The sequence below is a fragment of the Pan troglodytes genome, chromosome 10, assembly GCF_028858775.2.
Source record: "Pan troglodytes isolate AG18354 chromosome 10, NHGRI_mPanTro3-v2.0_pri, whole genome shotgun sequence".
In the NCBI taxonomy this organism is placed as follows: domain Eukaryota; kingdom Metazoa; phylum Chordata; class Mammalia; order Primates; family Hominidae; genus Pan; species Pan troglodytes.
Genome location: NC_072408.2, coordinates 74,286,601 through 74,313,555, shown reverse-complemented (window position 1 = coordinate 74,313,555; position 26,955 = coordinate 74,286,601). Strand labels below are relative to the sequence as shown.

The following is a 26,955-nucleotide window of genomic DNA, read 5'->3' as shown; positions in this document are numbered from 1 at the left end:
TCCTGTTATTGGTCTATTCAGAGATTCAACTTCTTCCTGATTTAGTCTTGGGAGAGTGTATATGTCAAGGAATGTATCCATTTCTTCTAGATTTTCTAGTTTATTTGCGTAGAGGTGTTTGTAGTATTCTCTGACGGTAGTTTGTATTTCTGTGGGATCAGTGGTGATATCCCCTTTATCATTTTTTATTGCGTCTTCAGATTCTTCTCTCTTTTTTTCTTTATTAGTCTTGCTAGCGGTCTATCAATTTTGTTGATCCTTTCAAAAAACAAGCTCCTGGATTCATTAATTTTTTGAAGGGTTTTTGTGTCTCTATTTCCTTCAGTTCTGCTCTGATTTTAGTTATTTATTGCCTTCTGCTAGCTTTTGAATGTGTTTGCTCTTGCTTTTCTAGTTCTTTTAATTGTGATGTTAGGGTGTCCATTTTGGATCTTTCCTGCTTTCTCTTGTGGGCATTTAGTGCTATAAATTTCCCTCTACACACTGCTTTGAATGCGTCCCAGAGACTCTGGTATGTTGTGTGTTTGTTCTCATTGGTTTCAAAGAACATCTTTATTTCTGCCTTCATTTCATTATGTACCCAGTAGTCATTCAGGAGCAGGTTGTTCAGTTTCCACGTAGTTGAGTGGTTTTGAGTGAGATTCTTAATCCTGAGTTCTAGTTTGATTGCACTGTGGTCTGAGAGATAGTTTGTTATAATTTCTGTTCTTTTACATTTGCTGAGGAGAGCTTTACTTCCAAGTATATGGTCAATTTTGGAATAGGTGTGGTGTGGTGCTGAAAAAAATGTATATTCTGTTGATTTGGGGTGGAGAGTTCTGTAGATGTCTATTAGGTCCGCTTGGTGCAGAGCTGAGTTCAATTCCTGGGTATCCGTGTTGACTTTCTGTCTCGTTGATCTGTCTAATGTTGACAGTGGGGTGTTAAAGTCTCCCATTATTAATGTGTGGGAGTCTAAGTCTCTTTGTAGGTCACTCAGGACTTGCTTTATGAATCTGGGTGCTCCTGTATTGGGTGCATATATATTTAGGATAGTTAGCTCTTCTTGTTGAATTGATCCCTTTACCATTATGTAATGGCCTTCTTTGTCTCTTTTGATCTTTGTTGGTTTAAAGTCTGTTTTATCAGAGACTAGGATTGCAACCCCTGCCTTTTTTTGTTTTCCATTTGCTTGGTAGATCTTCCTCCATCCTTTTATTTTGAGCCTATGTGTGTCTCTGCACGTGAGATGGGTTTCCTGAATACAGCACACTGATAGGTCTTGACTCTTTATCCAATTTGCCAGTCTGTGTCTTTTAATTGGAGCATTTAGTCCACTTACATTTAAAGTTAATATTGTTATGTGTGAATTTGATCCTGTCCTTATGATGTTAGCTGGTTATTTTGCTCGTTAGTTGATGCAGTTTCTTCCTAGTCTGTATGGTCTTTACATTTTGGCATGATTTTGCAGCGGCTGGTACTGGTTGTTCCTTTCCATGTTTAGCACTTCTTTCAGGAGCTCTTGTAGGGCAGGCCTGGTGGTGACAAAATCTCTGAGCATTTGCTTGTCTGTAAAGTATTTTATTTCTCCTTCACTTATGAAGCTTAGTTTGGCTGGATATGAAATTCTGGGTTGAAAATTCTTGTCTTTAAGAATGTTGAATATTGGCCCCCACTCTCTTCTGGGTTGTAGCGTTTCTGCCGAGAGATCCGCTGTTAGTCTGATGGGCTTCCCTTTGAGGGTAACCCGACCTTTCTCTCTGGCTGCCCTTAACATTTTTTCCTTCATTTCAACTTTGGTGAATCTGACAATTATGTGTCTTGGAGTTGCTCTTCTCGAGGAGTATCTTTGTGGCGTTCTCTGTATTTGCTGAATCTGAACGTTGGCCTGCCTTGCTAGACTGGGGAAGTTCCCCTGGATAATATCCTGCAGAGTGTTTTCCAACTTGGTTCCATTCTCCCCATCACTTTCAGGTACACCAATCAGACGTAGATTTGGTCTTTTCACATAGTCCCATATTTCTTGGAGGCTTTGCTCATTTCTTTTTATTCTTTTTTCTCTAAACTTCCCTTCTTGCTTCATTTCATTCATTTCATCTTCCATTGCTGATACCCTTTCTTCCAGTTGATCGCATCGGCTCCTGAGGCTTCTGCATTCTTCACGTAGTTCTCAAGCCTTGGTTTTCAGCTCCATCAGCTCCTTTAAGCACTTCTCTGTATTGGTTATTCTAGTTATACATTCTTCTAAATTTTTTTCAAAGTTTTCAACTTCTTTGCCTTTGGTTTGAATGTCCTCCCGTAGCTCAGAGTAATTTGATCGTCTGAAGCCTTCTTCTCTCAGCTCGTCAAAGTCATTCTCCATCCAGCTTTGTTCCATTGCTGGTGAGGAGCTGCGTTCCTTTGGAGGAGGAGAGGCGCTCTGCTTTCTATAGTTTCCAGTTTTTCTGTTCTGTTTTTTCCCCATCTTTGTGGTTTTATCTACTTTTGGTCTTTGATGATGGTGATGTACAGATGGGTTTTTGGTGTGGATGTCCTTTCTGTTTGTTAGTTTTCCTTCTAACAGACAGGACCCTCAGCTGCAGTTCTGTTGGAATACCCTGCCATGTGAGGTGTCAGTGTGCCCCTGCTGGGGGGTGCCTCCCAGTTAGGCTGCTCAGGGGTCAGGGGTCAGGGACCCACTTGAGGAGGCAGTCTGTCGGTTCTCAGATCTCCAGCTGCCTGCTGGGAGAACCATTGCTCTCTTCAAAGCTGTCAGACAGGTACATTTAAGTCTGCAGAGGTTACTGCTGTCTTTTTGTTTGTCTGTGCCCTGCCCCCAGAGGTGGAGCCTACAGAGGCAGGCAGGCCTCCTTGAGCTGTGGTGGGCTCCACCCAGTTCGAGCTTCCAGGCTGCTTTGTTTACCTAATCAAGCCTGGGCAATGGCGGACGCCCCTCCCCCAGCCTCGCTGCCGCCTTGCAGTTTGATCTCAGACTGCTGTGCTAGCAATCAGCGAGACTCCGTGGGCGTAGGACCCTCCGAGCCAGGTGTGGGATATAGTCTCGTGGTGCGCCGTTTTTTAAGCCGGTCTGAAAAGCGCAATATTCGGGTGGGAGTGACCCGATTTTCCAGGTGCCTCCGTCACCCCTTTCTTTGACTCGGAAAGGGAACTCCCTGACCCCTTGCGCTTCCCAAGTGAGGCAATGCCTCGCCCTGCTTCGGCTCGCGCACGGTGCGCGCACCCACTGGCCTGTGCCCACTGTCTGGCACTCCCTAGTGAGATGAACCCAGTACCTCAGATGGAAATGCAGAAATCACCCGTCTTCTGCGTCGCTCACGCTGGGAGCTGTAGACCGGAGCTGTTCCTATTCGGCCATCTTGGCTCCTCCAACCAGGGTTTTTGAGATATAGAATCATATCATAGTGCAGAGAGATAATGTGAGTTCATTTCCTATTTGTCAATGTTTTATTTCTGTCTCTTTCCCGATTGATCTGTCTAGGATTTCCAGTACTATGTTGAATAGGAGTGGTGAGAGTGGGCATTCATGCTTTGCTCCTGTTCTTAAGAAGAATGCTTCCAGCTTTTGCACATTATATATGAAGTTGGCTGTGGTTTTATCATAGATGGCTCTTATTATTTTGAGCTATGTTCCTTCAATGCCCAGTTTGTTGAAGAACTTTATCATAAAAGGATAGTGGATTTTATTGAAAGCTTTTTCTGCATCTATTGAAATGCTCATATACTGTTTATCCTAAATTCCATTTATGTAGTGAATCACATTTATTGATTGTGTATACTGGACCATCCTTACATCTCAAAAATAAAGCCTACTTGGTCATGATGAATTCACTTTTTGATGTGCTGCTGGATTCCGTTTGCTAGTGTTTTGTTGAGGAATTTTGCACCTATATGCATCTATATTCATCTATATTCACCAGGGATATTGGCCTGTTGGTTTGTTTTTGATGTTGTTGTTTTTGTGTCTTGCTATATTTTGGTGCCAGGATGATTCTGGCTTCAAAAAAAATGAGTTAAGAAAGAGTCCTTCTTCCTCAATTTTTCAGAATAATTTAGTACAGTGGGTACTCACTCTTTTTTGTATTTCCAGTAGAATTTGGCTATGAATGCATTTGGTCTAGGGCTTTTATTGATAGGCAGGTTTTTTCAGTACTGATTCAAATTTGGAACTCTATATTAGTGTTCAGGGTTTCAATTACTCTTTGTTCGTCTTGGATGGTTGTTGGATGGTTCATTTTGGATGGTTGTATAAGAATGACCCAGTTAATACATGCTCCCTCTTTGCACACTAGCGAAGGCCTGAAAGTGATATAATATCAGAACCCTAAAAAGAATTCTGTCTACCACAAGACATAACCTTCATTATACTGGCAATGACTATGCCACTTGGGGGCTACTGCAAAGTTTTTATTATTTATTTATTTGTGTATTTATTTATTTATTACTAAATCCTCAATAATGAACCATCACTTCTTAAAATAGTGTTCTTTGTACCAAAGCTTAGTTTTATTGACCAATACACTTGTTCCGTAAAAAATTCTTCTATATTATTCCTAGTGAAAAAAAATAGTAAGAACTGTAAGTTTGGCAGAACTGTAGATGTATAGATTTAAATTCTTCTACAATTCTTCCTTCAATAATTGATCTTTAGCATTAATAGATTCAACGTGAGCTTCCCTTAAACTTTAGCCTAGATTTAGAACAGAATTTATTAAAGCCACCTATCTATATAAACTGTCCAACTGATTAAAAATCTGAAATCACTTGTTTCTACATTTTCCACTTCTGTGCTCTAAACACTAGTGGGGCATTCTGTTGTGTTTAACCTCTCTGGTAATAATATCATCTGTCATTGTATCCTTGGATTTTGTTTATGCCTGCTAAATTAAAATTTTAGCATCTCTACCTGTCTCTATTTTTCCTGGACTCAGTGCCATTTTCATGGGTGACTCCAGTTAAATTTTGATTACTCCCAAACTGCTAAATTATCTGAATTCTTTGGATAATTCCTCCTCAGGGCATGTCTCTGAAACTTAGAGATTGTCCAAAAGAGTATGTGTTCTGCAGAGGGTAAAAGGGAATGGAAAATAATTATTAAAGAGAATCTATAGTGATGAGAAAATTGTATACAGAGTTCTAGGCACTAATTTCTTTGTTTCTTAGTTTTAAAATTAAGAATGAACTAAATGTCAATCATGAATTACATTGTCTTACATAGAAAGAAATCCAGAAAACTATTTTACCTTTTATCTCTTAAGCAACTGTATTTTTAGAATCTTCTTAAACTGTAAATATATTAGTTTGAACAAGTGAGACTTCACTAAATATAATGCAATGTATTTGCAGCACTGTTAGGTCTTGCAAATTTCTTATGTCATATTTTATACACAACGCTTAAGGTGTTTTACAACTGCAGTTGTTTGGAAGTAACTGGTCTCCAGAACGGAAATTACTCAGCCCATTTGGGTGAATGCCCAAGAGATGATGCTTGTACAAGGAAATTTTACTTTTTTGTTGCAATACAAGTCTTGAATTTATTTTCCTCTGCACTTGGAGGCACCTCATATGTCATGCTGATTGTTAAGTAAGTATGACTTTTAAAAACATTTTCATATGCATGAGACTATAAACACACCTAATGATATGCATATTTTTACATAATATACTGGGAATTCAAATTCATATTTCGTCAAATTTTAATTTTCTGAGAATTCATTTTATTAAAATTACTATGAACTCTCAAGGCCGTAATTAATAATTTTGCCTCTAATTCTTCCATTAAAAGTCCAGATTCCATACGTTCCTTCTCTTACTAAGAATCTGAAGACACAGACTGACAATTCTCTCAGTTGTAAAAGAATCGCCCTAGGATTCTAAAAGAACCTGTTGAATTTTGAGTTGCCTTACATCCTAATGGGAGATGCCTTGCATCTCTCAGGGTAAATCTATTGATTTCACTAAAATAAAGCATTTGAAAACTAGATATAAAATATGCTCCATTTGATAACATTCCAAAACTTTTAATCGACTCACAGCATGACTTTTATAATACCCTTGTAGAAAAATAAAAAAATACACAGGAAGAATTAGTTCCTTTCTTGGCTCATTAGAAAAGATACAATGCTTGGTGAATATTACATGGTAAATGAAACCAATAAGATACTTGTTGTCATACAGCTTTCAAAATTACAGGAAAGACTGGTGTGAGATAAATAATCTTAAAATCAAAGCACATATTTATAAATTGTTCTGATTCCTCATCAGGAAAAAGATTTCCCTAAAAAGAAAGATTCAAAAAGAAAGTTAATTTAGGATTGAGGTGGGGGGCTGTGAAGAAGAGGATTCAGAGTACATCTCAAAATAAGTAACATTTATTCTAAAGGTCTAAAGAAAAAGCCAAATGAAAGGGTTTCCGGGAGAGGGTCTTGGTGCTGACGCCTTAATACAGGAAAGAGCTGGTGTGTTTGAGAAATGAAAAGAAGCTGGCAGATTGAAACATACTGAATGAGAGGTTGTGACACATGATAAGATTGGAGAGTTAGGAAGAGTGCAGGTAATGCATGCCCTACTGGCCAAGTTGATTCAATCACCTAAAACTTGTAACATGTAAATAATTGCTTTTAGATCTTAAAAATATACATGTGTAAGTATAGTGACCTGGGTTGACATTCAATTGTACTTTTAAAACTTACATTGTTGATCATAAGTTCACTGTCAGCCAACAGCATGACATGGTAGAGATGAAAAAAACAAGCATTTTTAACATTTGTTAACATTAGTATCAACCTGTAAATTGAATTTACAGTTGTTTAATTTTGACCCTGACTGCAAATCTTATCAAATTATTTATACTAAATATGCCACAGATATAGCTCCATCTTAATATAAAATGTTGTCTACTCAAAAGGAGAAGTCTTTCATATTTACCAAATTAAATTCACTAACATATTAAAAATAACCTTAAAATTAAATAATAGTCTGCATATCAACAGGTTTTACCTTTTTATTTTAAACTCATGAGTTTGAAAAAACACTGTTCCATCATCGATGATAACAATATCATATCTGTTCCAGAAATTGATTAAATCAGCATTACAACTTGTCAAAAATATTTAACTCTTGCTAGCCTTTGATTTTATTGAAATAAGCATTTTGTGAATATGACTGCAGAATAAAAATATAAATTTCAGTTTGTTAATAATTTTCTAATGCTTACACTATGAAGCTATTTTTTAAACTTGATTAAGTGGGCAGAAGGACATCCATTTATTCAATATGTATTAATTTTTTATGTCAGGCATAGTTGTATGCACTGAGGATGCAACTGTGAACAAAAGTGATAGAACTTTATAAGCTTTTAGTGTGGGTGGGGAATGAAGGAATGAATGTGTGTAGCAGAAAAAAACAGTAAACAAATAAGTGAGTAAATATCTAAAATAGAGTAAGTGTGAAGCACTGGAAAGATAAATAAATCAGAGTTAAGAAAATAGAAAAAAATGAGAAAATAGGCAAGAGATACTAGTTCAGATATTGTGCTTTGGAAGTCCTTTGAGTAAAGACCTGAATGAAGAGATAGAAAATAAAGGTACAAGCCATGCTAAATGGAGACATAGGAGGAACAATCCAGGCAAGGTAGAAGAAAGGTCAGCGTCCTGGTGTGAAGTATAGTTGACATGTACAAGGTCCAAAAACGTGTGTAAGGAGGAGAGAGGTGACAAGTGCAGCAAGAGAGCTAGCCTAGTTCAGATCCTGTGGGTCACAGGAAAGACTTTGAAATATATTCTAAATGTGTTGAAAGCCCAAGGGGATTTAAGCATTAGTATTTGCAAAGATGCCTTACGTAACTAGAAGATCACTCTGGCTGTGGGTGGAAAGTGTGTTTTGTGAAAACAATAGTGAAGTCAGGGAAAACAGAAGGCTCGAATTGTTCTTCTCAAGATGGAAGCTTGATTGAGAATGCTGAGAGTAGGAAAATATGAAGTAAATGAAATGAGTAAATGAAACAAATATGAGTCTCGTTGTTTTGCTTTATTTTATTATATTTATTTATTTATTTTTGAGAGACAGTCTTGCTCTGTCACCCAGGCTGGAGTGCAGTAGCACAACCTTGGATTGCTGCAACCTCCGCCTCCCAGGTTCAAGCGATGCTCCTGCCTCAACCTCCTAAGTAGCTGGAATTACAGGTGCACGCCACCGTGCCTGACTAATTTTTGTATTTTTAGTAGGACCTGGTTTTACCACGTTGGCCAGGCTGGTCTCAAACTCCTGACCTCAAGTGATCTGCTAGCCTCTGCCTCTCAAAGTGCTGGGATTACAGGCCTGAGCCACAGCACCTGGCCTTTGTTTTATTTTTTAATGCAAAGCCAGTAGGGTTTGCTGAGACATTGAATGTGGCATGTGAGAAAGATAATTTAAGGATAATCCCAAAGTTCTGGCTTGAGTTCTGGAAGGATGGTGGTACTATTGAACAAAATGGGAAAGACTAAGAAAGGGTAGATTGGGAAAGTGAAAAAGCAAGAATTTGTTCTATCTCTATAAAGCTGAGCAGCCTGTTCAATATCTAGCAATGTCATATATGCAATCCAACAGGAGAAACCTTGATGCCAGAGCCATACATTTTAGAGTCAGCAACGTACAGATGGTATTTATTTTTATTTTTACTTATTTATTTATTTAGAGACAAGGTCTCATTTTGTTGTCCAGGCTGAAGTATAATGGCATGATTATAGCTCACTGTAACCTTGAATGCCTGTATTCAAGCAATCCCCCAAGGCGGTATTAAAATCCATGGAACTAATGAGATCTTCTAGGGACTGAGTACAGATAGAAACAAGACCCTAGGATCAGTTCTCAATCACTCTAATTTAAAGATCACTAATAGGAGAAACCAATAAAGAAAACTGAGGAGGTTTCATGAGAAAAACTGGGAAAGAGCATTGTCCTCAAACTAATAAAGCATATGTCAAAAAGAGCATAAGTAACTGTGTCGAGGGCTGCTGAGAGTTCACAGGAGTTGAACCTGGGAGGCGGAGGCTGCAGTGAGCCAAGATCGCTCCACTGCACTCCAGCCTGGGAGACAGAGCAAGACTGGTCTAAAAAAAAAAAGAAAGAAAGAAAAGAAAACCACAAACCAATATCCCTGATGAACATATGAAAAAATTATCAATAAAACACTAGCAAATCAAATCCGATGGCACATAAGAAAAATTTTATAACATGATCAAGTTGTTTTTATTCTAGGGATGAAGGGTTGGTTCAACATATATAAATCAATAAATGTGATTTGCCACATAGAATAAACTAAAAACCAAAACCACTTGATAAGACAAAATTAAAAACAAAAACCATATGATCATCTCAATAGATGCAGAAAAATTATTTGATAAAATTTAACATCTTTCATGACAAAAATCCTCAACAATCTGGGCATCAAAGGAACATACCTCAAAATAATAAAAGCTATGTATGACAAACCCACTGCCAACTTCATACTGAAAGGAAAAAAGTTGAAAGCATTCTTCTGAGACCTGAAACAAGACAAGTGTGTCTATTTTCACCACTCCTACTGCACATAGTATGGGAAGTCCTAGCTAGAGCAATCAGGCAATAGAAAGAAAGAAAAGGTATCCGAATTAGAAAAGAGGAACTCAAATAAACTCTGTTCACTGATGATATGCAACAATAACAACAAAAATAGACTAATGGGACTTAAACTAAAAATTTCCTGCACAGCAATGGAAATAATCAACAGAGTAAACAGACAACCTACAGGAAGGGAAAAAATATTTACAAACAATACATCTGACAAAGGGCTAATATCCTTAATCTATAAGAAATACAAAAAAAACTCATCAAGAAAAAAATTATTAAAAATAGGGTAAATGATATGACCAGCATGTTTCAAAAGACAGTCAACAAACAACAAACATATGACAAAATGCTCAATATCACTAATCATCAGAGAAATGAAAATTAAAGCTACAGTGAGATTCCATTTTATGCCAGTCAGAACGGCCATTACTAAAAAGTCAAAAAGCAAGATACTGGTAAGAATGTTGAGGAAAAGGAATGCTTATATACTGTTGAGAATATAAATTAGTACAACCTTTATGAAAAACAATGTGGAGATTTTTCAAATATCTGAAAATAGAAGTACCATTTGACCCAGCAATCCAACTATTGGGTATCTACCAAAAGGAAAGTAAATCATTTTATGAAAAAGACTCATGCTCTTTCACACTTATTATAACACTGACTAGACCACAAAAAATCAGTATCTTCAGAGGCATAATAAAGTCTGTTCTAACCACTTCCTCATAGGATTTTCATAAGTACCATATGAGAAAATATTTTCAAGCCATCTTGAAATCATGATGCATTGAATAAATAAGGGAATAATTATTATTATTGCTCAAGTGTTTGCCTTTTAAAACAATTAAAATATAATTTTATATAATGGGGCCTTTCAACTGTGAGCTTAATTCTATCATGGAGAAAAACAACACAGGAGAAGGTTTAATGTTGTTTCGTTTTGATATTTTAATGATATTTAATGTTTCTTTGCCTTTGTCTTGTTTCAGAATTGTTCAACCTGAATTGAAATCACTTGCACTGGGTTTCCACTCAATGGTTATACGAGCACTAGGTATGATGAAAAAAAAAAAAAATATATATATATATATATATACACACATACATATATTAAATTTAAGTTATAAATATTAATGTCAAGGATTAAAGACTGTAATGAATCTTTAATTATGATTGTAAATAAAATTAGTATCATTTCTATTTCTGTGATAAATAAAAACAATAAGAGACAGAGTAAAATTGAGTGATCGACCTAAAGGAGAATTCGATTGTTAATTATACGTAAAGTCAATCTGTTAAGACTAAGGAATTATTGTATTTGTATTACACTCTTTCAAACACAAAGATAGATGGTCCTCCAAATTTTTCTTTTTTTTCAGAAAAATAAGAATATTTCCTCCCAGTAGGCAGAGTGAAGGGCCTAACTTCTAAACTGTGGCATGATTTAGGCAAGGCCTAAAGCTAGCTTGGGAAGCGTGGGAATCTGGTCAGAATATCTGGCCAGGCTATGGCCAAATTACAATGAAGAAATTGTCTAAGAAGCGTATTTGATGATAAAGTCACAAATCCTCAAAGTTAAAAAGAAGAAATATAAAGGGAATAGAAGAGAGGAAATGAGATGCTATAGTATTCCGTTGGTTTTCTTCCCTCCATTCCGTTTTGTGTGTCTCTAATCTCCCAGACTCTGTACATTCTGGCAGGTTTCTACCTTCAGTTTCAGTGGAGATACCTCTCTGCTAGAACCTGGGTGACAAAAGCTTAAAGTAACATCTGGGTTGTTAGTACTCCTTCTGATAGGTAGAAATGAGACCATGAGAATGGAGTAAAATTTTTTTTAGCAATAGAAAATAGGAAAAAAAATGAGTTTCACCATTCCAATTCTGAGTATCCTATTTCGATGTATCCAATCTGTGGCACGATGGAACCTAAATGCACCTATGGAAAAAATACACATTTAGTATAAAACTTTCAATTCACAAACAATTGTCTTGAATACAATAAACGTGTAAATTGTGGAAGGCCTATATATTAACCTGAAAAAGTCATTTAGAAAATAGGTTATGAGTTTTAAAATTGTAGTGATTAAGACAAAGTTTATTACTTAAAACAATCCATTACATTTGTTCAAATCAGTGGCATTATGTGGGGAAAATAAATTGTTAGCATATATTTTTCATTTTTCAAAGGGTGGCTGTGATTTTTGAAACCTGAAAATTTCTCACTCATTTCCTCAGTACCGGGTTTTCTCAGATACATTGGCCTCAGTCCCTTGTCATTTTAATATTTCTCACTCTCAAAAAATTGAGACTGAGGAAAACTAAATGGAATAAGTAAAATTGTGATATATCAATCACTATCATTTTATCCATGGCAAAATAAATTCTGAAAATTATTCACCACAATACAAAAAAGAACAAAGTAAAGTTATGAACACTTTAGTTGCACCATCTTAAGGATAGTTCTCTACTGGCGTGTCCCTAAAATTCTTTATCAAATTACCTTTGCCTAGAACCAGGAGTGAATCTCAGAGTTTATTAAAACAGCAGTGGAAGCAGATGGACACTTATTATATAAACAATATATCTGTCTGTGAAAAGCCTTGCATTCTGCTAAATCATGAGCTACAAATAAAAATTAACTAAGAAAAAGACCACTGAAAACTTACTCATGATTGTGATCAGAACACTAACACAAACAAAATTTAGTACCACAAGCCCTAACTTAGCCTAAGCTGCTTCAGGAGGTATTTACAAATGCACAAAATCAATTGTAGAAAATCTCTGGACTGTGAGCTCTAATGACATCAATAAGTGGGAAGTAGATGTCTGAGCCCAGAAAAAAGTACAACCTGCCGAAAGCTAAGCACTCTCTGAAGCTCAGCCTATACTTACCTGGGGAGGGAGTTCTGATGAAGCACTCACTTTTAAATTCTCTTAAAATAATGTTAAAAAAAAAAAAGTCTGCCTTTAGAGCAGTTGAGCCAAGATCTTTTTCCTTTCCCCATAAAATTGTAATTCTACTCCATTTCAGGTTTCTTTGCCTAAGAAAAATCCCATATTAACCAACATAACTTCCAAGTTTTACTAACAACATTCTCCTTTTTACCATTCAGGCTTAAGTTAATTGCTATCATAAGAAGAACAGAGTATATATGCATGTATGTAGGGAGGGTACGAGTAGGTAAAAGGTGTCAGTGACATTACTACATGATTTGGGTCTTTGAGATTTCTAATAATCTTTATTATTGGGTAGATGCAGAACAAAATAATAAACGAATCCTCCAAATTTTTGAACTTTTATTTAATCAAAATATATCAATGTGGAATATCACGCAGTTACATTTAAAATATGTTCCCTAAACTGACATCTTCTCTTCTCCTATGACAGGAGGAATTCTAGCTCCAATATATTTTGGGGCTCTGATTGATACAACGTGTATAAAGTGGTCCACCAACAACTGTGGCACACGTGGGTCATGTAGGACATATAATTCCACATCATTTTCGTAAGTTGTCATAAATATATTTCATTATTTTTTCTTTGACTATATTAATTCCTAAAAAATATCATTTTCATTATATAATAATATTAATAATGATAGCCACCATTTAATGAAAACTGACTTTGCATGCAGTATGGTATCAAGCAATCTCGTATCTCATTTTAGTACTCATAGAAACTATAGGAAATGGATATTTTCTTCCATTCTGTTATATACGAAGAAACTGTGATTCAAGGATAATAACCAACTTGTCAAAAATCAGAGATAATAGAAAATGGCTAGGATTTGTATGTGAATCTTTTTGGTTTCCAAAACTCTCCTCATGTTAGTATATATAAGGATAAATATACACATGTAAATATAGACACAGACATATATATATATGCCTGTGTGTGTATTCGATTGCCTCTGACTTCTCTAGAAAGAAACAGAATGACTAGCTGGGGCTCTGGTCATATGTCAATTAAGAAAAAACGGGAAAATATGTTTCTATATTACTCTATTCACGGGGAGAGATATTCCATAAGTGACATGAAGATAACTGCATGGGCATCTGGAAAAACAAAAAGCTACAATTATACTTTACCTCGTTAAAACAAAACTAATTTCAAATTCATATATTGACAAATTATACACTTTGAAATGTGAAACTACGTGTATTAAAACTCATAGTATAATTTCTTTCAATTATCTACGAAGCAGAAACTAAGTATGACCCAAATGCCCAAAACCATAATAGAAAAAAAGACAAAATATTTATAAAATCTGCATCATTAAACTTTGAAAAGGAAATTTCAAAGTGAAAGTATAAATTAGGAGAATAATTTGCAACTTGTAACACAGACACAGGCAAATATCCTGAATATATACGGAACTCTTAAACATCAGGAAAAAAAACATCCAATGCTGGCAAGGATGCAAAACAACAGGAATTTCCTTTAATTTTTCTTTCATTGCTGGTGGATATGTAAAAAATAGTACAGCCATGGTAGAAGACAGTCTGGAAGTTTCTTACAAAGAAAAACACAGGCTTATGATACTGTTAAGTAATCATGCACCTAGGTATTTACCTAAGTTAGATGAAAACATGACCCCACAAAAACCTGCACTTGCATATGAAAAAATGGAAGCAAACAAGATGTCTTTCAATAGGTGAATGGATAGCCAAACTGGGATATATTCATACAATAGAAAATTATTCAGCAATAAAAAGAAATGACCTATCAACTCACACAAAGACAAGAAAGAAACTAAATGCATGTAGCTAAGTGAAAGAAGGCAGTCTAAAGAAGCTTCTGGGCCTGGTGCAGTGGCCCATGCCTGTAATCTAGGCACTTTGGGAGGCCGAGGTGGGAGGATTCATGAGGCCTGGATTTCAAGACCAGCCTGGACAACATGGCAAAACCCTGTCTCTACTAAAAATACAAAAATTAGCCAGGCACGGTGGTGCACATCTGTAATTTCAGCTACTTGGGAGGCTAAAGCACAAGAATCCCTTGAACCCAGGAGGCGGAGGTTGCAGTAAGCCAAGCTCATGGCACTGCTCTCCAGCCTGGCTGACAGAGCGAGACTCTGTCTCAAAAAAAGAAAAAAAAAGAACATTAAAAAAAATTAAAGAAGCTTCTGACTATATTATTCTAACTGTATGAGCTTTTGTAAAAGGGCCAAACTATGAAGACAATGAAACATCAGTGGTTGCTAGGAGCTCAGTGGGGAGAAGATAAGGATGAGTAGGTGGAGCACAGGGCATTTTAAGGGTGGTGAAATGATTTTATATGATATTATCATGTTGGATACATGATGTTATGTATTTGTCAAACCTATGGACCCATACCCATACAACATACAAACCACATAAAAAGCAAACTCTAATCTAAAATATGAATTTAATAATAATGCATTCATATCAGTTCATCAGTTGTAACAAAGTTACCACACTAATACAAACTGTTAACGATAGGGGAAACTGTATGTGTGGGGCGGGGAGTATATGGGACTTCATACTTTCTGTACAGTTTTTCTGTAAATCTAAAATTTCTGTAAAAAGTATGTTCTATTAAAAAAAATCAAATATCTCCCAAAGAAAAAATCACTAATGGCTATTAAATATATAAAAAGATGCTCAAATTAATTGATAATGACAGGATTGCAATTAAAACTCACCCAGATTGTCAACCATCAAAAATGTTAAGTAGACATTGTCTTGGCAAAAGTACAGAACTTTGAGACAGCAGCAAACTTCTAGAAATTTATCCTACAGATAGCTATACTCCAAAATAGATAAAATGGCACATATATAAGATTACATACATGTGTATGGCAACATTGTTTATGAAGGCAAAATATTGGAAGCAACTTAAATATCTCTTGATAAGGGAGTAATTAGATAAAAGTTCTACCTGCAGGAAAATGAATAGTCTGATGTCTTGAAAAAAGAAGAAAAAATTATTTGTTTACTAATATGGAAACTTCTTCAAGACATATTTTTATATGAAAAAAAAGAACCATGAAGAATGTGTATGGAGCATGCTATCATTTATATGAAAGTGGAGGAGGTTTATTAGTTCAGGATACATCTCTGGAGTAAAGACCTAGGATCAAATTTACCAAACAGACTTTCTTCCATTTAATGTGTAAATTCACTATCTAAAATCCCCAGCAGATAAAATGATCCAGCTTTTTCCAGAATTGTACCCCACAGACATTCTCACAAATTTATTTAAATATTAATGACAGAAAATGTCTCACAAAATGGGAGAAAGAAATGAAAAGAAATTACAAATGAAAACTTCATAAATTTATCTTAATGACTTTATTTAAGAATGTGTTCATTTTTTATTGAAATCATCATGTATTTCCAGGACATCTGGCAAGATGCTCCTCAGAATTTCCCCAAAGCAATGACCACAACTTCAAGTATTAATGTAACATTTTGAGATGGCTTTATAATGGTTTGAGTATAAAAAGACCCTAAAACTATTTTTAAGCCATACTAGTTCGTTTTTGTTCAGTGAAGGTTTAGTTAGAACTAAAATGGAATTTAAAAATATTTTATGTTAATTGATTTATTAATGCATTCTTCTTGTTGAACAACTGTTATAGTATCCAAATTTTTAATATACTGCAAAGACCATTGTGATAACATTATATAGTGTATATGTGTACTATATATATTTAATATGCATATATATGCATATATAAGGCAGACATATTATATATATGTTATTCTTGTGTACTTTAATTTATGCTCATCCCAAGACATTAAGATTTAAGGGGTCGGTCTTTGTACATCCCCACATATTTATCATTTTCTTTTCTCTGATTTCTTCTTGCATGTCAGATTCTATCTAGGATCATTTTCCTTCTGATTGAAGTCGATTTTTAAAAATGTCTTTCAGTGAGCTCTTTAGTGGCAAATTGCCAATTTAAATTTCTCTGGAAGGAACTTTAGTTCAACTGTATACTTAAAAGAAATGTACAAGGTATAGAATTCTAAATTGACAATTATTTTCTCTTGTCAGATTGAAGATATTACTCTATTGTCTTCTAAGTTCCATTTTACTCTTGATAAGTAAGCTGTTGTCTGTTTTCTTCTTCCTTTAAGGTAACCTCACTCCTCTGTGGATTCTTTAAATATCTTGTCTTAATCCCTGGAATCTGTAATTACACTATGTTCAGGTTGCAGATTGAATAAGTTTGCTAATTAGCTGAACTCAAGATAAGAAAATTATTTGGTTGGGCCCAATATAACCACAAATATCCTAAAAAATAAAAAGAGGAGGTCAGAAGGATGTGATGTGAGAAAGACTCAGTCTATTGTTGCTGGGTTTGAAGACGGAAGAAAGGGGCCAGGAGCCGAGGAATGTAGGTGGCCTCTAGAAGTGAGACAAAGCGAAGGAACAGCTTATTTCCTGGAGGTCCCAGAAAGGAATACAGCCCTGCTGATACCTTGATTTTAGCCAACTAAGACAAGTATTAGGCTTCTAACTGCCAGGAAATGCTCCGGGCTTAGCTCACACACCCTTTTCTTTCATAAAGTTCACACCATTCCAACCAGCTGGAAATGACCAACCCTCTTTGGGACTTACCACATTGTAGCTAACTCATGGCCCTTATCACTTTCCTTTTGGTCACTTGTGTTCTTTGCTTGATTGTGTAAAGTGGAATTTAAAAAAAAAAAAAGAGCGGTGCATTTACCAATGAATACATAAAAAGTTAAATTGTTACCTTAAGAATTTTTTAAATAAACTCATTTTTAGAGCAGTTTTAGGATCACAGTAAAATTGAGGAGAAATTACAGAGATTTCCCACATACCACCTGCCCCACACATGCATAGCCTATCCTACCATCAATGTCTCCCAACAAAGGGTGATACAGTTGTTACAAATGATGAAACAACATTAACACATCTTTATCTCCCAGAGTCCACAGTTTACATTAGGTTTCACTCTTGACATTGTACTTTCTATGGGTTTGGACAAATGCATAATGACATATATCCACCATTACAGTATTATACAAAGTAGTTTCTCTACCCTAAAAATCCTCAGCTCTGCCTATTCATTCCTTCCTCCTCTAAAACCCCTGGAGACCACTGTGCTTTTTACTGTTTTCATAGTTTTGCCTTTTCCAGAATCATACAGTATGTAGCATTTTTAGACTAGCTTATTTAACTTAATCACATGCATTTAAATTTCCTCCAGGTGTTTCAATTGCCTGATAGCTCATTTCTTTTTACTGCTGAATAATATTCCATTGTCTAGATGTATAACAGATTATTTATATATTCACCTACTGAGGGCATCTTGATGGCTTCCAAGTTTCATGTTTCTCTGATGATATATATGAAGATGTTTGATTTTGTTATATTAACCCTGGATCCTGTGTCCTGAAACCTTGCAATAATTGCTTATTAGTTCCAAGTGTGTTTTTGTCTGTTATTTTAAACTTTCTACTTAGACAATTATGTCATATTGCAAACAAAGACAATTTCTTTCTTTTCAATCTATATACATTTCATTTTCTTTTCTTTTTTAAAATTACATTAATTACGACTCCCAGTACCATGTTGAAAAACAGTGGTGAGAGGGGACGTTTTTGACTTGTTCCTGACCTTAGTGGGAAGACTTTGAGTTTCTCACTATTAAGTATGAAGTTAGATGTAGGGTTTTGGCACATATTTTTGATCAAGTTGAGGAGGTTCTCCCCTATTCCAAGTTTAATGGGAGTTTTTATTATAAATGAGTGTTTGATTTTGCAAATTCACTTTTCTAGATCTATTGATGTGATCATGTCATTTTATTATTCTTCTTTAGCCTGTTAATGTAATGAACTGTAAGAATTCATTTTGAATGTTGAACCAGTCTTGGAAACCTGAGGGAAATCCCACTTAGTCATGATGTATACTATATTTATACATTGTTGGATTCAATCTGATATTTTTTGAGAATTTTTGCATCTATGTTCATGAGAGAAGTTGCTCTGTAGTATTCTTTTTTTTTTTTTTTTTTTTTTTTTGAGACATAGTTTTGCTCTTGTTACCCAGGCTGGAGGGCAATGGTGCAATCATGGCTCACCGCAACCTCCGCCTCCCAGGTTCAAGCGATTCTCCTGCCTCAGCCTCCCGAGTAGCTGGGATTACAGGCATACACCACCATACCTGGCTAATTTTGTACTTTTAGTAGAGACAGGGTTTCTCCATGTTGGTCAGGCTGGTCTCAAACTCCTGACCTCAGGTGATCCGCCCGCCTCGGCCTCTCAAAGTGCTGGCATTGCAGGTGTGAGTCACCATGCCGAGCCCTCTGTAGTATTCTTTTCATGTAATGTCTTTGTCTGATTTTGGTACTAGGATAATGCTAGCCTCACATAATGAAATAGGAAGTACTTCTGCTGCTGCTATCATCTGAAGAAGATTGTAATGATTTGGTATAATTTCTTAAGTGTTTGATAGAATTCACCAATGAACCTATCTTAATTTGATGCTTTCTTTTTTATTATTATTATTATGCTTTGAGTTCTAGGGTACATGTGCACAATGTGCTGGTTTGTTACATAGGTATACATGTGCCATGTTGGTGTACTGCACCCATTAACTAGTCATTTACATTAGGTATATCTCTCAATGCTATCCCTCCCCCCTCCCCCCACCCCACGACAGGCCCCAGTGTGTGATGTTCCCCTTCCTGTGTCCAAGTGTTCTCACTGTTCAATTCCCACCTATGAGTGAGAACATGTGGCATTTGGTTTTTTTGTCCTTGTGATAGTTTGCTGAGAATGATGGTTTCCAGCTTCATCCATGTCCCTACAAAGGACATGAACTCATCCTTTTTTATGGCTGCATAGTATTCCATGGTTTATATGTGCCACATTTTCTTAATCCAGTCTATCACTGATGGACATTTGGGTTGGTTCCAAGTCTTTGCTATTGTGAATAGTGCAGCAATAAACAAACTTGGCTTTTTGGCTAAGATCAAGTATAGTATCTGTTCTTTTCAGTTTAGTTGGATGCTTTGTGTTTTAGAAGGTTATTAAATATGGATTCGTTTTTACAGAGTTCTATCCTCCTTCAATGCCTGGGGTTCCAGGAGGAAATCAGAGCTTTTTCCCAAAAATGGTACCTCCTATTTTTCCCAAGGACTCCTCGTCTGTTAGAAATGAACTTAGTTCCTTCCATGTGGTCATCAAGAGGGGCAAAAAGACAGACTGAGGAAATAATTCACTCAAGTGAGAAAAATAAATAAATAAAAACTTCTTCTCAAAAAAACAAGATCCAAGAAGAGAAAAAGCACAAAGGTCTTGTATATAGATATATACACACACAGACACACACACATATATATACATATATGTATATATGTGTGTATATATGTATATGCTATATATACATGTATATATGTGTATATATATACACACACAAACGTATATGTGTGTCTGTAAAGAGAGAGAGAGAAAGAGAGAGGGAGAGCGAGAGAGAGTATGGGAGAGCACTTGGATATCCATTTTTAATTAAGCTGACTTTTAGCTACAGTGCCCTTTAAAAAAAAATCCTTTATATCTCTTATTATCTGACTTTAGCAAGGCCAAACAGCCAGTATTTCTGGCTTTTGAACTTCTTTAGAAATAGGAATCTCCTAGGTGAAATAAACAAGCCTTAACTAAGGTTGTAACTTAACCATGAGTGTATGAGGTATTTTCAAATAGGTGGTGAGCAGTTTTTACAAGATCTAGAATCTTCAAAGGTAACTCAGAGAAACGAAAATTCAAGAAGGGAAGCCAGAAGTTGGTCATGGAGGAGCAGAGAATCAACAAATGGAAAAAGCCACAAGCATATCAAATCAGAAAGCATTCATTCCCTGGGCCAAGAATTGAGTCCCAGGCCACCATTGTGAAAAGACAAACCCTTAGCTTCTGAGCTACAGCATTGGATAGTCTTCATTACCTTTCCCAGAAGGATTCCAGTGCAACCAATTTCAAGCTTGCAAAGGCTTTTAACTGCTCGAGATAATTTTTAGAGCTAACTATGACATTAACTACAAAATTCCCATCCTCTAGATGGCAGAGACCAAGAGTAAGTACTGCCACATGGTTACAAGATCAAGCTCCCAAGGACATAAAACAAGATGAGAGGGAAACCTCATCCAGTATAGGTTTCAGGAACACACAGCAAAGTTTGTAACCGACCAGCCCAAGAGGCTGGCTTAAAAAGTAGGCTTATAGGAATCCTAAGCCTACTTTCTACATTCTTTCCTATGACACCCCTCTCCATTACAGAACAACACTAAAAGACAAATTCTTAGCACAAAGTACACCAGATTTGCTAAAGCCTAAGACTAGTCTCAAAAATTCATTTTTCTATTAATCAGACCACACACACACACACAGAGAGAGAGAGAGAGAGAGAGAGAAAGAGACAGAGAAAGACAGAGACAGAGACAGAGAGACAGACCAGAAGCTTGGCTGGTAACAAATTCTTACCCCTTTTGCCAGCATACCACGTTTCCGGGTTCCCTTCCTCTGCAGCTTCCAGAAGAATGAAGTGGCTTTTGATGACCCTGCTCATTGCACCATAGCTTTGGGGGCCAAGCCACTTTACAAAAGAAAATTATCCTTTTCTGTTTTATAAAACTATAGGCAAAAGCTTCTCATTTTTGCAAGATGCTGCCCAATGGGCTGCATGAGGAATCAAATTAACATTCTCCACCCCAGCCTAGCAAAATACACATAACAAAACAGACATTTGTCACCTCATTCAGCACCCAATATTGACCTGGCGAGGCTCAAACTTTCTTTCATTGGTCCCTATCATCTCTGATCCACTCAAGATTTGGAGGGCTAACCTCCAACTGAGAATTCAGGTCTCTGGGCAAGATGAAGAAGTGGACAGTCACCCCAACTCAGGCCTTTTGAGCTTCCTTCAGGACTCACTGAATGTGACCAGACAAATAATGAGGGTTTTCTGAGTTAGGTGTCCTAGACTTCCATCAGCAGTTCCTTTAGAGGTCTCCTCCACATATACAAATACACACAACAAAGACAAGACAGACAGAAGGCCTTCCAAACCACGACTTCTAACCAAGAATTGCGAGTCTTCCTCCCAAACGAACCTTCTATTCTCCACCTGAGAATTCTCCCTGAAATCTTCTTGATTGAAGAGAAATCTCCTGAACCAAGACTTCCTACTAATTAGAGAGAGCAAACCAACACCTCCAAAGGAGCTGAACTGAGACCTCAAAAAAAAAAAAAAAAGAGCCCCAAAGGAGCCAAACCAAGGCCCCTAAAGAGCCAAATCATGATCCCCAAAGGAGCCAAACCAACTGGGAGAAGAAAGGAGGTGTTGGCAGTGCCTAGAATACTCACCAAATTAGTTTGGAGACAGACATCATTTCCAGGAACTATTTCTCCGTTGCAATTAAATCCATGCACATTGGGTCAGCAGCACCCTGCCAGTAGAGACAGTGCCAGAGTCAGCCCACAGTCCAAGAGAACTAGGCAGCCACTTGGGCTGGCCTCTGGATCCATCACCAGAGCAGGGCTACTGAACCATGGGCAGGTAGGCACAAGGGCAATCCCAGATGAGACCCCTAGTGTGTAACCACCTAACGGGTTCACCTTGCCCACTGCCTAGACAGAGCTTATTTATCAAGAAAGATCTTACTTATCAAAACAGAGAAATTGCAATAAAGAGTAATTCATGCAGAGCCAGCTGTGCAGGACACCAGAGTTTTGTTATTATTCAAATCAGTCTCTCTGAGAATTTGAGGACTGGAGTTTTTAAAGATAATTTGGTGGGTAGGGGGGCCAGTGAGTCAAGAGTTCTGATTGGTCAGGTGAGAGATGAAATCACAGGGAGTTGATACTGTCCTCTTGTGCTGAGTCACTTCCTGGGAGGGGGCCACAGGATGAGATAGGCCAGTTTATCAATCTGGGTGGTGTGAGCTCATCTGTGAAGTTCAGGATCTGCAAAATATATCAAGTATTGATCTTAGGTTTTACAATAGTGCTGTTATCCTCAGGAGCAATTTGGTTAGAGTCAGAATCTTGTAGCCTCCAGATGCATTACTCCTAAATCATAATTTCTAATCTTTTGGCTAATTCGTTAGTCCTACAAAGGTAGTCTGTTTCCCAGGCAAGAAGCTGGTTTGTTTTGGGAAAGGACTGTTACTGTCTTGGTTTTAAACTCGAAGCTATAAACTAAATTTCTCCCAGAATTATTTCGGCTTACACCCAGAAATCAAGAAGAACAGCTTGGAGGATAGAAGCAAGATGGAGTTGGTTAGGTCAGCTCTCTTTCAGTCTTGGTTATAGTTTTGCAGTGAAAATTTCATAAGCATTTAGTGCAATAAACTTTCCACTTTATGCTGTTGAAGCTATATCCTAGAGGTTTTAAAATACTTTGTCTCGATTTTCATTTGTTTAAAACAAAAAAATTGTGTTCTGCTCTAATTTTGTTATTTACCCAAAAGTAATTCAGGACCAAGTTATACAGATTTCTTGTAATTGTGTAGTTTCGAGAGTTGCTCTTGATACTGATTTCTATTTTTATTCTGCTGTGGTTCATGAAGATGTTTGTTATAACTCTGATTTTTTAAAAAATTTATTGTGACTTATGACTTAGAATGTGGTTAGTTTTAGAGAATGTTTTATGGACAGATAAAAAATGCATTTTCTCTGATTTTTAGGTGAAGTATTCTCTAGATATCTATTAGATCCACTTGGTAAAGGGTCTAGTTCAAGTCAATTTTTTTTTTTTTTTTTTTTTTTTTTAGCTTTTGGCCTTGATGATGTGCCTGCCTAGTGCTGTCAGTCTGGTGTCGAAGCTTATTACTCATTGTATTACTTTCTATCTCTTTGCTTAGGTCTGGTAGTATTTATTTTATAAATATGATTGCTTCAGTATTGAGTGTGTATATATTTAGATTAGTTAAATCTTATTGAATTAAATGCTTTATCATTATGTAATGCACTTACTTGGTTTTTTTTAAACTGTTGTTTGTTTAAGGTCTGTTTTATTTGATACAAAGAGAGGAATTTCAGCTTATTTTTGCTTTCCGTTTGAAAGATAGATCTTTCTTCATCCTTTTACTTTAAGTCTATGGATGTCCTTACATACGAGATGGATTCCTTAAGGGCAGCAGAAGGTTGCCTTTTTTTTTTTTTTTAATCCACTGTGCTACTCTATGTCTTTTATATGAAGCATTTAGGCAATTTACATTCAAAGTTAATATGATATGTGAGATTTTGTACCTCTCATACTGTTGTTAGCTAGTTGCTTTATAGTTGCAATTGTGTAGTTACTTAATAGGATCTATAGGCTTTGTAATTATGTGTGCTTTTATGGTAGCAAGTATTGGTCTGTTTTTTCCTGTTTTGAACTCCTTTTAGCATTTTTTCTAAAACCGATCTGGTGGTGACATATTTCCTTAGTGTTTACTGGTCTGGGAAATATTTTATTTCTACTTTATTCACAAATCTTCATTTGGGAAGTTATGAAGTTCTTGGCTGTCATTATTATTATTTTTCTTTTGTAAGTCTAACAATAGGCCCCCAATCTCTTGTAATGTATCTGCTGGGAAGTTCACCTTTAGTCTAATGGTATTTCCTTCATAAATAATTTGGCCCTTTTCTCTAGCTGCCTTTAAGATTTGTTTTTTCATGTTGAACTTAGGCAATCTGATGACTATATTCATATAGTATCTGAATGGTTGTTTTGTATAGTATTTCATACTATAGTATGTTTTGTATAGTATCTCATACACTGTTGCATCCACAACAGTGTACGGTGGAGAGAGTGGGAAATTACCCTCTATCCAGATTCATTCCTGAGTGTTGGTACTGCCTCCTTTAGTAATTGGTGCTGTGCCCGTGTTCTCTTTGTCCCAGGGGAAGCTATAGTGGGCTACAGTCCCCACTCTTTTAGGGGAAGAACACATTGAGGGTTAGATCTCCAGAGGTTTGCCAGGAATTTGGTGGTGTGGTGACTCAAAGATGGAGAATCCTCAGGCAGGGCAGTGGCATACCATAGATGTACAAACAGTATGGCACATCCTTCCTTTAGATAGAAAGGTGGTGCAGCTGTACCTGTGCAGGCTGGCCACCTAGTTGTCTATCCCTGGGGAGTTTCCAAATTGCCACCAATAGCATTACCCTGTGTCAAGAGGGCAGGGGAAATTCCTAACAATTTGGTGGTCAGCAGATTATCAGAGATGTGAGGGGAGCAGAGAAGCACTTTTAGCTACATTTTCACAGGGTTCTCTGGGGGTTGATTATTACCAGGCTTTTACCGCTTTTCTTTACTACACCACAGCTGCTTCTTATGGGCACTATAACAGTTCCTGGCTCTCTTTCTCAGTTTTTTATTTGGTACATCTTTATTCACCAGTAACTTTGATCTTCTTTCTGAGGAGAACTGTAATTTGATGTCCCTGGTCAGCCATCTTGAAAAGAACTTGACTTATTTTTTTTATCAGTGGCAGCATGATATATCTTCCTCCATCTAATTACTTTTAATCTATACATCTTTAAAGTAGATCTCTTAGAGACTACATATAGTTTGTTTCTTCTTTTTAATCCTTTAACAAACTCAGTCTTTTAATTGGTGGATTTAGATCATTGACATTAAAAGTGACTACTGATGTTGTAAGACTAATGTTGATTATAATTTTACTATTGTCTATTTGTTATACTTGTTCTTTGATCCTATTTTTGTCTTCTATTCTTTTTTCTTCTATTGTGTTCTTAACTAGTCTATATGACTCTGATTTTATATGACTATATAATCATAAATTTTTATGTTACCTTTCTTTATGTATATCAAGTTTCTGACCTATATGAGTCTCTCTAAAAACTTCTCTTAACATTTCTTACAAGGAAGATGTACTGGAAAAATATTTCTTCAATTGTTGTTTGTCTGAGAATGTGTTTATTTCTACTTTACTCTTAAAATAATTTCACAGAGTACAGAATTTTAAGTTGGTGATTTTTTTCTCTTAAGACTTTAAATATTTCACTCCACTCTCTTGCTTGCATGGTTTCTGAAGAGAAGTCTGATATATTTTCTCCCCTATAGATAAAATTTGTTTTTCTTTCTGGTTAGTTTCAGGATAAAGTTTTCTTTATCTTTGACTTTGTATAATTTGAAAATAACACACCTACATGTAGTTTTTCTGGTCAATAATAACTTATTTGTATATTTAAAAATAACTTAGGAAGTGTAGTTGAATTGTTTGTAACACAAAGGACAAATCCTTAGCATTTTCTAAGTTTCCTGAATCTGTGATATAATGTCTGACATTAATTTGAGAGAAATTCTTTTTTTGTTTAATTGAAGAACTTTTCTTTTTGTTTTTTTTGTTTTTTTTTTTAATTATTATTATACTTTAAGTTTTAGGGTACATGTGCACATTGTGCAGGTTAGTTACATATGTATACATGCGCCATGCTGGTGTGCTGCACCCATTAACTCGTCATCTAGCATTAGGTATATCTCCCACTGCTATCGCTCCCCCCTCCCCCCACCCCACAACAGTCCCCAGAGTGTGATGTTCCCCTTCCTGTGTCCATGTGATCTCATTGTTCAATTCCCACCTATGACTGAGAATATACGGTGTTTGGTTTTTTGTTCTTGCGATAGTTTACTGAGAATGATGATTTCCAATTTCATCCATGTCCCTACAAAGGACATGAACTCATCATTTTTTATGGCTGCATAGTATTCCATGGTGTATATGTGCCACATTTTCTTAATCCAGTCTATCATTGTTGGACATTTGGGTTGGTTCCAAGTCTTTGCTATTGTGAATAATGCCGCAATAAACATACGTGGGCATGTGTCTTTATAGCAGCATGATTTATAGTCCTTTGGGTATATACCCAGTAATGGGATGGCTGGGTCAAATGGTATTTCTAGTTCTAGATCCCTGAGGAATCGCCACACTGACTTCCACAATGGTTGAACTAGTTTACAGTCCCACCAACAGTGTAAAAGTGTTCCTATTTCTCCACATCCTCTCCAGCACCTGTTGTTTCCTGACTTTTTAATGATTGCCATTCTAATTGGTGTGAGATGGTATCTCATTGTGGTTTTGATTTGCATTTCTCTGATGGCCAGTGATGGTGAGCATTTTTTCATATGTTTTATGGCTGCATAAATGTCTTCTTTTGAGAAGTGTCTGTTCATGTCCTTCGCCCACTTATTGATGGGGTTGTTTGTTTTTTTCTTGTAAATTTGTTGGAGTTCATTGTAGATTCTGGATATTAGCCCTTTGTCAGATGAGTAGGTTGCGAAAATTTTCTCCCATTTTATAGGTTGCCTGTTCACTCTGATGGTAGTTTCTTTTGCTGTGCAGAAGCTCCTTAGTTTAATGAGATCCCATTTGTCAATTTTGTC

The 26,955-nt window shown here is 36.3% G+C and overlaps 1 protein-coding gene and 1 non-coding gene across 5 annotated transcripts in view; both read left to right on the top strand.

Moving 5' to 3' along the window:
- Positions 1-26,955, top strand: part of SLCO1B1 (solute carrier organic anion transporter family member 1B1) — a 144,650-nt gene that overhangs the window by 80,649 nt on the left and 37,046 nt on the right. For all 4 annotated transcript variants that reach the window (XM_024347926.3, XM_520785.8, XM_063785879.1 and 1 more), the window contains exons 12-14: positions 5,376-5,560; positions 10,557-10,621; positions 12,955-13,072. In XM_024347926.3, coding sequence (XP_024203694.3) covers positions 5,376-5,560; positions 10,557-10,621; positions 12,955-13,072 — 368 coding nt within the window. The remainder of the gene's footprint in view (positions 1-5,375; positions 5,561-10,556; positions 10,622-12,954; positions 13,073-26,955) is intronic.
- Positions 19,514-19,712, top strand: LOC112205192 (U2 spliceosomal RNA). The gene has a single exon (XR_002939033.1). It is a non-coding gene; the product is annotated as a U2 spliceosomal RNA (small nuclear RNA).